The 10,918-nt window shown below is 38.8% G+C and overlaps 1 protein-coding gene across 8 annotated transcripts in view; it reads left to right on the top strand.

Annotated features, from left to right (window-relative positions):
* U2SURP (U2 snRNP associated SURP domain containing) overlaps nucleotides 1-10,918 on the top strand; it is a 51,235-nt gene that overhangs the window by 8,166 nt on the left and 32,151 nt on the right. For 7 of the 8 annotated variants that reach the window (XM_053951228.1, XM_053951235.1, XM_053951230.1 and 4 more), the window contains 3 exons: nucleotides 6,733-6,780; nucleotides 9,550-9,648; nucleotides 10,576-10,690. In XM_053951228.1, the coding sequence (XP_053807203.1) occupies nucleotides 6,733-6,780; nucleotides 9,550-9,648; nucleotides 10,576-10,690 (262 nt within the window). Of the gene's footprint in view, nucleotides 1-38; nucleotides 198-6,732; nucleotides 6,781-9,549; nucleotides 9,649-10,575; nucleotides 10,691-10,918 lie in introns of those variants that run through there. The other variant, XM_053951234.1, reaches the window with a different exon arrangement.

The raw sequence follows: 10,918 nt of genomic DNA, 5'->3' as shown, positions 1-10,918 counted from the left end.
GCCGCGGGCACGTGTCTGTCCCCGTGGCGGCCCCGTGCCCCGGCGGAGGAAGGCGCGGGGCTCGGCGGAGGCGCTGTGCCGGCCCGCGCGTCCGGCGTTGCGGTGCGGGCTGTTCCGAATGCCCGAGCCCCAGCCGTGCCCACGGACGGGTTTCATTTCATTGCCCTCCCCACAGCGTGGGCTGAAGCCCGCGCAGGGTTAGTTTCCAATGAGATTCTCGCGAGTGTGAAGGAAAACGATGAATTGAGAATGGAGCGGGTTCCTCTGAAGTGCGGTGAAATTACAAGTTGCGTGGGATTGCTGTGGCGTTCCCCGCGCTTTTCACTCTGCCCTCTCTACTTCCTGTAGTTCCTGCTGGGTGGATTTCCAGCCCAGGAGTACAGGTAGTGCAGCAGCTCTGGAAAACTTGGCCCAGAGCTGTGCTCTGAACCCAGCGGTCACAGCCCAGAGCTGCCTGCGCTCGCGGCATCGCTCCTGCTGGGAGGGTAGAGGGCAAGATTTTTTGGGTGGTGCACTGGCTACTGATGGTTTGAGGATTGCTCCCTTTCATTCACTTTCGTTTCAGGTTTTAGGTCAGACCTATATAAAATCCTCCAGGTTTTGGTATGTGAGTGTGTAAGTCATTCAAAGAGGAAGCCGTGTTATGGCTCAGGAATTTCCAGTGCTATAAATGAATAATTTTTGCCCATCTTTTTATTAAGCAAAACCAGGATTATTTAATTATTTTAAATTTTATTTTGCTGCTAAGAAACTATAGTAATTAATGGAGTTGGTAATGAAATGTAGTTACTTAAAGTCTTTGCATGTTTACTGAGTTGTTATAAGAGTAGGACAGTTTTATTTTTGTTTGCCTTTTATGATCTATTCCAAATATTGCCAAGAAACGTTTTTGGTTTTTTTTTTCTTGCTTCTGGCTTGGAATGGCAAATAAGAGCTGGACAGAAAACTTCAGTAGTAAAATAGGTCTTAATTTGTGGGCAGTGGCTTTCAGGGAGTAGGACATTTTGGGATTTCAAGTATAATTAGAAATAGAATACTTAATTATTGATTAATGTAGCTGATGATGTGGTACAGAAAGCCAACCCAGATAGGATTCCTTTCTCTTCGCAGTTATGCTATAGGCTATTTTTGTTTTGCCATTTACTATTTCTGTACTGATGATACTCTTTTTTTTTTTTCAATATACAGTAATAATTAATTTATAGGAATTGTTTTCTGTCCTAGATGTCAGTTCTGCAGAGGTTTGTTCAGGCAGTTAACTCTTCCATCCCATGGAAGTCAGTAGGACACCTAGGGGAATATAAGGTCAGACTGTGCTCATCTGTCAGGGCCTGCTGAGGATGTCCTGTACCTGCACTGCCACCTTTGTGCACTTCCCCCTCACCCCTCAGTTCCCCATTCCTCAGACATCCACGTTCCACTTTGCATTCTAGATCTGGCTTGTTTCTTCTTGTCAGTATTATTTTATGTGCCACAGAAAATAGGGATAGTACCTACTTGGATCCATGAGAATGCTGAATTTTAGAATTTTATTTTATTTCACTTTTCAACATTTTCTGTTGAAAATTGAAATAAAATTAAGACATGCCTATCTCTTGGGATTTATTTCTCAAAAAGTAAACTTAGGGGGACTGAACAGTGTGTGTTCCCATCAGAACCTTTGTTTTATTATTCCATAAGTGCTTGTGATATACATTGAGATACTTTTCAGATATCTGCAGAAAGAAATGGTATTGAAATTAGTAATATTATTTTTGTTATAATTCGTTTATTCACACAGGGATTAAAATGTGCATTTTTAGTTGAGCCTATATGAAAATGTTTATGGTTTAACAATTGAGCAAATAACCATTTTGCTAGATTTTATGAAGTAATTATCATATATTGTGGTTATTTTTAATAATTTTAGGATTCATTTACTTACGTAATTAAAAGTGAAGTTGTAGGCTTCTTTTACAAGTTACATTTGTTTTGCAAATACAATTATTTATGTATCTCACAGACTCATAGGATATGTTTCAGTGGCAATTCCAATTCAGTGCCTTTGCTGGCGTCTACATACCTGCTGGGAAGACACAGTGAGCTTTTATTTTCTGTGCTCTGTGAGGAACTGTGACCTAGTGCCTGAAATAAAATAATTTCTCCCCTTCAGAATGGTTGGTGTTTGTTCTTCAGTCTTGTCCAAGTACTGAATTTGACCCAGTTATTTTGATTATATATATATATATTCAGCCAGGCATTATTTGTTTGATTCACTGGTTGGAAAGCTTTGCTGGAGGTGGTGCAGGAGCCCCCAGTGCCTGCATTGCTGCAGTGGCAGCTGCTTTGTGTGATACTGGCAGCTGCTAAATAACTTTGAGAGTCTCCCATGTGAAATGTGTTGCAAAGGCATTAACTATTCCTTTGGCACTTTGAGATTAGAATAGCAAGATTTGTGCTTGAGATTTCCAGAAATCTAAGTAGCAAAGAAGGATAATTAAAGAATAGAAAATAGACATTGCCAAAGGCTACAGAGGACATTGATGTAGGGCATTATTCTGAAATGACAGATAGAGATGTTCAGTAATTATCTTTATGTAATGAAATGTTAGCTGCTCAGTGACTCTTCGATTTTGTTATTGTATCTTCTGAGAATAGTGACTGTCTGGCATGGCCACTGCTCTTACATAGACTGCTGTTCAAACTGGGTACCATATGCAGAAGAAATACTCCACTTGGACCAAGCTGTACTTTTCCCCTTTTCATCCCAAAAGCTATCTGTACCTGTTATCTGAGTTTAAGGTTCTAGTGGAATACTATTCTGTACAAATACTTCTGGAGAAGGCCACTGTCCATTTGCTATTGTCTCTGCAAGTTATGATTACTCAGACAGGGACTAATTTTAATCTGCGTTATTCCAGTAACTGTAAAGACTAAATACGTTAGCAGGTGTTTTCAAGCACTGACTTTCTAGAGAGGAAGGAAGAATAGAAAATATAAGGCAACCTGGAAACTTCCTTTAGCTGAATTTTGACATCTTAATTTATGATGTGTTTCCATTTGTTTTTCCTTGCAGTCAGTGCTGACACAAGGAGGCCCAGCCTTAGCTACTTCTTCTCTACCAAACATTGTCCTCTTTGGTTGATTTGGCATGATTTGGGCAGCAGGCTGCTGCTGTGAGTTGGGAGATGGTTTGGCTGAACCTCCCCATCCCTTTTGTGAGTTATCAGCTAGACCAGGAACAGTATGGGGGCAGGATCAATGGAAGGTGTTGAAACAGGGCAGGAGTGGCTTTCATCAGAGTTTCTTTTAAACATTTCACCCTGAAGCTATTGGTTCTTTCAAGGACAGGGCTTTCATTTATGTTTTAAGTTGTAGCAATTACAGTTGTAAAAATACCATTCAGCATTTAGAGGACTACAGATTGTCTCTTGGGTTGTTGGCAGCTTTTGTGCTTTTGTTGCTCTTTGTTTCACTAAATGACATCAGTATTAATTAAAAAAATATTTATTGTATACAGCGTATTTTAAATACTTGTGAAATAACATAGTCACGCCAGCTTTTCTGAGAGATTTTTAAGTCTAGAGAAACCACAAAGAGCTGGATTTGTGGCCATGTGAACTATGAGCAGGAAGGAGGATTTCAAAGAGTTGTTCTCTTCTCTGTTTTCCTTGGAAGCTTCCATGAAGCTGGAAGAAAATGTAAAGATCAGAATCTCAGAGATGACTCTGCTTTGGCATTTTCATGGAAGTTTGTAATAAATCTCATTTGTACAGTCCTTTGAAGTTTGTGGTTTTTCTCTTGGAAGTTGAGTGAAGCCTTAGGTGATCTGACCTCCAGGACTGGGGTTTGACAGGGCTGTATTTTACTGCAGGAGCAATGCAGGCTGCTGAAATGACTCTTCAGCTGTGCTGGCACGTGCTTTGAGAAATGTGCAGTGTGAAAGTGATGGGAAAAGTGATCCAGCTGTAAAATAGTCTGGTCGAGGAAAAAAAAAAAAATTTCATGCAGAGATGCAATGAATTTGGGGGTAAGAAGGCATTTGTCAATTGTCTATGCTGGCAGTGACTGAAAGTTGGATTCACTGCATTTTTTTTCTGTCGGCGTTTTGAACATGAGGGAGCTGTCCTCACATCTCATCATGTGTAGAGCAGAGCTTTGTGTGTCTTTCTTTCTGCAGTTAAGTTCAGTTGAGCTACTTGATGTGATGAGAACAGAAAAAACAATCCTGCTCTAGATTTCAACACAGGTGGGCAACATCTTCTAAAATGTTTCCCTCGGTTAGAAAGATACTGATTCCGCTGAGTCAGTGCAGCTGGTCTGACTCTTAAGGAAACAAAATGGCCCCTTTTGTCAAGGCAGTACAGATGGATGCAAAGTGCAGTGTTGTGAGAATTTGTGATTTTTTAAAAATAACTGCTGTTTAGAAACTGGGAGATAGCAATGTGTAATTTTGTCAAGAACCTTTTCATCTTGTGCTTTGTCAGAACAGTTGCTTGATTGGTCAGGAGCAGTATCAAAGGTAGAACTAAATTTATACATAGCAAAGAGAAGACCTTAAAAATAAGAAGTGTTGAAGGAGGAAGATAACGTGGCTCTCCAAAGCTGCTAGTTATTGTGGGGTACAGTTGGTCTGAAAGCTAAAATTGCTTTTCGAAGTTTCCTGAGTGCACCTTAGTAGAAATTCTGCTGCTCAGCTGATGTTCAGAGCAGCTCCACAGTGCCATGGTCCCTGTTGGTGGGTTGGGGAGAGCCACTGGACTCCCACAGAATCTCTGTGTGCTACCATGCACTTCAGTCTTTCTGAGCAGGATCATCTGCTTGCTGCTGGAGAAGCACATTTAGTGTCTTGCTTTTTTTAATGTTCTTTCTCAGGAGAATCTGTCACTGTACTGAGCTTTCCCAGTGTTTGTTACTCTGTGTAATGCTTTGTTTTTGTCCTCCCTATAAGCAGCTTCAGCATCACCCCTGTTGGGGGGTGTCACTATCTAAAACTTCCATAAATGAAACAGATGTGGAGAATCAGGAAGTGGCCATTCCCTTCTGCTGCTGCCAGACAAGCTCCTTCCCTGGAGCAGTGCTCGATCTATGTCAGTACACCGAGGCAGACAGCACTGTATCACTCCACCTTTGAGACTGATTTTTTTTAACTGCATGTCTCCAGTTGTTTGTTGGAAGGCTGGAATTGCAGCTGCTGTGTTGGCTGCCGCAGGGTGGCAGCTGGCAGCGGGAAGAATGCTGTTTCCATGCTCTGGAATTCTTTTGCACAGTGTACATCTTTTGTCTGTGTGATCTTGGGCTACACATTCATAAAGTTTTGAGGGGAAGACAACCTTCCTTAGGCTACATTTGTGCAGTATGGAGACCTGTGCATAACAGATTACTTATCTGAGTGCCACAGACAGTGGGGGATAAAAAAAAAAATCCAGGACCAAACACAGGAGAAGTTTGCAGGAAGTGGCATTAGTAAAAGATGCTTGAGATATTTGCTTCCATGTGTATGATAATGAACTGCTACTGCTGCATGTGAACTCAGCTTGTTATTAGCTTCTGTGCAAAGATGTGCTTGTGAGTCTTGTACAGTGCTGCAAGGAAGGGGATTTGGGAAGTCTTTGAGAGTAAGACATGATTTTTTCCCCATTTTTCCCTGCCCCATTTATCTTTCTTAAAAAACCCTGCAAACATATTCATAGAAGCCTTTTGCTTCTCCCTTGGAAGGGCTGTATCTGTGTGTTGCACTCTACCTTTGTGCACTTAATTCTAATTTATGCTGAAGATAATTTTTTTCTAAATTGATTTTACTGTATAACATAGGAATACACTTGTTGAAAGAGAAATGTCTGTGTCTTAGCCAATGAAAAAGCAGGATGCACAATAAAAACAAGGCCTAGTAAATGATCTTCTAGAGTAGTACTTGGTGCTTGTTGGTTTTGAAAGACTGGAAATGAGCATCATATAGTTTATATCAGAAATAGTAATATAAGGAGAAATGCTGATGTTCTGTAACTAATGAACATATTTCAGCTAATGGAAATGTGTTACTTTGACTTAAATTTCAATTAAGGTATGAATTGTGCATCAGGCAATAATATCTTAATAGTAGATGTTATGTCTGATTTTATGGAATTCGGGCATTATGTAATTTAAATGTGTATTCTCCATCACTTAAAGGTCATTTAAATCCTGATTTTGTATATATGCTGGTTTAGGTGTTAAAGTTCAGTTAGGTTTAAAGTAATAATATCAATTAGTACTTAATTAGTACTCAATTAGTACTTAATTAGTACTCAATTAGTCACAAATTGCAGTTTTTGAGGTGGCCAGTTTCCATCTGTGCACAATATAGTAAAAGCAGTTTTGGAAATTATCTTATAGGAAGCCAAATGTAATCAAGCACTTTATGTAATCTTTAACAGCCTTTAATGACAACTCTTGAAGATGCAATGTAACTAACCTATTTTTTTTCCCAGTGGTGCCATTACTGATGTATTTATAAAATCCAGCTGTGGAAATTCAGATTTTTTTAAAGGTCTATCTTTAGGTCTGTCTCTTATTTGCCTTATATTGACATTGTTCCTGAGGTGACCTAGGTCAGATATATCATTAAAATACATTATAAGTATTTTTGTTCTTGTGTATTTGGATGTTGAAATTGAAATGAAAATTCACATTCCAAGAAGTGGGAGAAACCCCCTAGAGGTTGTTTGTCTGTTCCTTGTTGTGTGCCTCACCTCCTCCTCATTCTCTCCTTAGGTCAGAGGGCCAGATGCAGTACATACCACTGGATCTGCTGATTCACATGTAAGTCCAAAACACTTAAACAAAAAACCAAAAAAATTCCAACCAAACCCACAAACTCAAAATAGGCCTGTTTTTAAAGAAAACTGCTTGCTACAGGCAGAGTCTGGTGCATTGGGTATGTAACCTGTAGGTGTTTGCAAATGAACATTGATTTCATGTTTAAAAATACTCCTTGAAACTTTCAAAACAAGCACCAATGTAGGAAGCTGTGCTGCATGGTACTGCATCCATAATAGGTACTGGAACAGAAAGAAGCTGCAAGGACTTTGTATGAGTTTGTCTCTTATACTGAGGAATGCTCGAGGATGTGAGGTGATCAATCCTAGGAGTCATGGGATATTGAAGTGCCTTTTCACATACAGTTGGCTTCTCAAAGCTGAGACAGTGTGGCCCTAATTCCATTCTTTGTTTTTCTTTCTAATAGAATATGATAAAGGAAAAGGTAAGAGGAATAACCTGGTCCTGCTGTCCCCCTGCCCCTTATCCCCTCAGTGACGAGGCCTTTACTTGGTTGTGTGGTTGGTATGTTGCATGAAGACTTACCTGTTTCTGAGCTAAAATGAAAACAGGCAGCAAGAGCCAAACTGAGAGTTAATACCAGACAATTAATTCTGTGGCTTAGATTTTTTCAAGATTTCAATTTGATTTTGTACATGCGAAAGTCAATTACCAGCTGTTAAATTGCTTGTAAGAGCATTAGTTGAGTTGTGGGAACAGAAACTTTTCATAGAGAAGTAGCTTGTTTTATTGATTTCTTTTACTTGCTACAATTTGGGCAATTACTCTTAAATCTCTTCTGAATATTTTGTACTGATGGAACTGGAACTTTAGTGCTTTGTGCCACCTTACAGTCAGTGCAGTGTTCTGGTTAAACAAGTTTGCTTTCTCAGCTGCAAGTTTCTCTTTGCTCCTATCATTTACTTTAGCCTTTTCAGAGTATTTTGCATTTTTTGAGGGAGGAAGACCTTCAAGTTTTGTATAGTTCTGTTGTTAGGAATTCTGTGAAGCTGCATATGGTTAATGATAATGTTCTAATTGCCCACTGGAATCTAACTAGCAGGCAGAAATCAGTTCAATCTTAACTTTATATTGTTCCTGCCAGTTGGCAGGTGTTTTTTTTTTCCCTGAGACCCTTTCTAAACTGAGCAGATCTTAGTGCCAGAGCTCTTATCTTGTAGCTGCTTCCTTTATATCACTGGAACAAATACTCATGTGGCTGATCTGCAGGTATCCTGTGACATTACTGTGAAAGATTATTTTCTGATGACAGGATAAGCCTTGGGTAGGAGTGTGGTATTTGTTCTGCCTGCATTGCTGTGCCATAGCTGTGTGCTCATGTTTTGCCAAGGTTGTGTATTGTTTATCACATTGAAATAGAAGCTGTTTTTCAGACAACTGGGAGACAGGATTTTATTAAATTTAAAAACACACAGATGAATTAAAAGCTCCTGATAAGCTTGTCACAGCAGCTCACGCTGACAAACATGGTGTCATAAACCAGATAACTTCACAGACAGCACTGCATACATTTGTCACTGATAGCTTTACTTTCAGTGATGAAGAGGGAACAATTTCAAGGAAGTATGAACTACTTGGTCCTATGCTTGGCACAGATCTAAGAGGCGTTTGTGATGCTAAGCAAGGATTATAAATTGAAGATATTTCAAACAGTTTGTTTTTCATGGTGCTTTTTTATGATTTTTTAATAGAAAACTGATACTAGAAATAGAAATCTTTACAAAGAAAATTATTCCTAGAGGAAACCCTTTCCAGTTGGTATCAGAATATTTTTCATAATATGACATTTAAGTTGTTCACCTTATTTGTCTTGATGTTTTATTGAGCTGATTTTTTTTTAAGAACTGTCATTGCAAAAATCATAGTTTTAAGTGTCACTGTGTGCTCTGTGTAAGTGCATCACAAATATTTTGAAAACAAGACTCCTAGCTTCTGGGCCTTTGTTGTTGTGCTGATTCTTCATAAATTACTGTGTTAAGGCAGGAGTTTCTAAAGAAGTATCTTTTCTCTCATTTAACTTCCCATTGCCCATGTCTTTGGAACATGCTCTCCCATCCTGTTGTCTTTCTTCTTTTGATGCTTTGCTGCCTGTTAACTATCAGACCAGAGCCTTAAGAATTCCATTTCCATACTCCAGAAATTACTGTTATGTGGAGTACTTCCTTCATCAGGGTTTTGGAAAGAAATTAGAAACAGTCTAGGGGCTGAATTTGAAGTTTTTGTGTGAGGATTTTTTATAGCTGAAAACCTCTAGAATGTGTTTTGTTGTTCCAGCAAAGCTATTAATTTTTACCTTGAAGTACAATGGAAATTTAGCATCCATATGGTTGTTCCATTACCTGTCCACCCTTGCACAAACATTATTCTTGCCAAAATAGTCAGAAAAGCTTTTTTGAGGGAAAGGGGAAGAACTGTAGTGCAAAGCATGTATTTCTGAAGGTTTAGAAACAGCAGCACTGCACAGTGATAAATGTCCAGGCTCTTACAGCAAGTGTCCTTCAGATTTCAGCTGTGTTTGAATGGTGTATTAAAAGCTTTCTCATTAAACCAAGAATGATTTGTTTAAAAAAAGCCATGCAGATTTAAAGCTTTTTTTTTTTGGTTGTATTAGATAATGAAAACTTCACAGATAAGTACAGGAAGGCTTTTCTTTGTTTTATTTGAGTTACTGGTCTGGACCAAGGTCAAAAGTAACATTATTTTAATTGTTTTGTAAACAGTTTGATGTGTGTTTTCTTACTCCCTTTGCAGCCTCTAATGGAAAGTAAACTTAAAGCATTCAGTATTGGCAAAATGAGTGCTGCCAAACGGACTCTGAGCAAGAAAGAGCAAGAAGAATTAAAAAAGAAGGTACTGGTATACAATGAAAATTTTACTTTGTATGCAGAGCTGAAATAAGTTTGCTTTTAGATTGCAACCAGATATCTTAATTTTGGTAATTGTAGCTCTCTAAGAATGGAAGTGAATTGTATTTTACTTGTATAATGTATTCTTGGCATCCATGGCATTATGATAGAGAGAGGCTTACTCTTTCCTTCTCTGTGAGAAATCAAGTTTTCTGGCTTCCTGAAATAGGGGATTACAATAATCCATTGGTGCATTGCTCAGCATGGGGACAGCCATTGGGAACCAATGGTAACATTTAGTACTGCATTTTAAATTACTCAGGAATGACCAAATTTTAGGAAATATATATCTGGTAGTTGGTAAGGTAGAAGTTTTGAAAATTTTGGGGTTTGAGCTTTGTACACAAAACCCGTAGTGTGTTGCAGTGGCTTACCTCCTGCTGGGTTGTTGGAAATACTGGCCTAAAGATCATGATAATGCTAAGCCATAGTGCTCAGCTTAAGCCATTGATTTAACTTGTTCTCTGGGAAATATAGACAGGTGATCCTGTTGTTGATCTCCTTCAGCCACGTGGGTTGATCGTAAAGGCTGAGATGGAATGGGCACTGTTCTCTCATGCTGAGGTCAACAAAGCTTCAGGCTCATAAGCCTTTGATATGAGCTTTTCTGTTTGGCATCTTTCAATTGCCATGTAAACTCCTGGAAAGGAACATATTGGAGCACACAACATCGCTGGCTTTGTGTGTTATGTGCTGTGTTCTACCCACATTTCTCAGAAATTGGAATTATCTAAAATTGAAACTCCTTTGATGCTGTTTGTAGCTTGAACTCTAGAAAATAAAAATGAATGTCACATAGCTAATTTAAGAGTAACTGTCTAGTGAAAGTTGTTCTGTGATGATAGTAAATAGATGAACATTTGCTATGTAGGAGGATGAGAAGGCTGCTGCAGAAATTTATGAAGAATTCCTTGCTGCCTTTGAAGGAGGTGATGGTAATAAAGTGAAAACATTTGTAAGAGGAGGAATCGTAAATGCATCTAAAGGTATAACTAATCTTTTTTTGGAGGTGGTGGGTCATTTGGCTTTGAGTAAAGATGAAGATTGGCTTTGAATTGCATTTTAAAATTAATATGTTACGTTAGAAGCAGAAAAGAAAACTTGATGCTAAAATTACTTTATGCTTTGACTGAAGTAGGCAGTGGTGTGATTTGTGCTTTAACCATAAGAAGAAAAAATGCCTTGGTTTAGGCTTCCTAATTCATGTTCTTTTT

The sequence above is a fragment of the Vidua chalybeata genome, chromosome 10 (genome assembly GCF_026979565.1).
Source record: "Vidua chalybeata isolate OUT-0048 chromosome 10, bVidCha1 merged haplotype, whole genome shotgun sequence".
Taxonomy (NCBI): domain Eukaryota; kingdom Metazoa; phylum Chordata; class Aves; order Passeriformes; family Viduidae; genus Vidua; species Vidua chalybeata.
The sequence above is the reverse complement of the archived record's forward strand: the minus strand, read 5'-3'. Positions and strand labels throughout refer to the sequence as shown.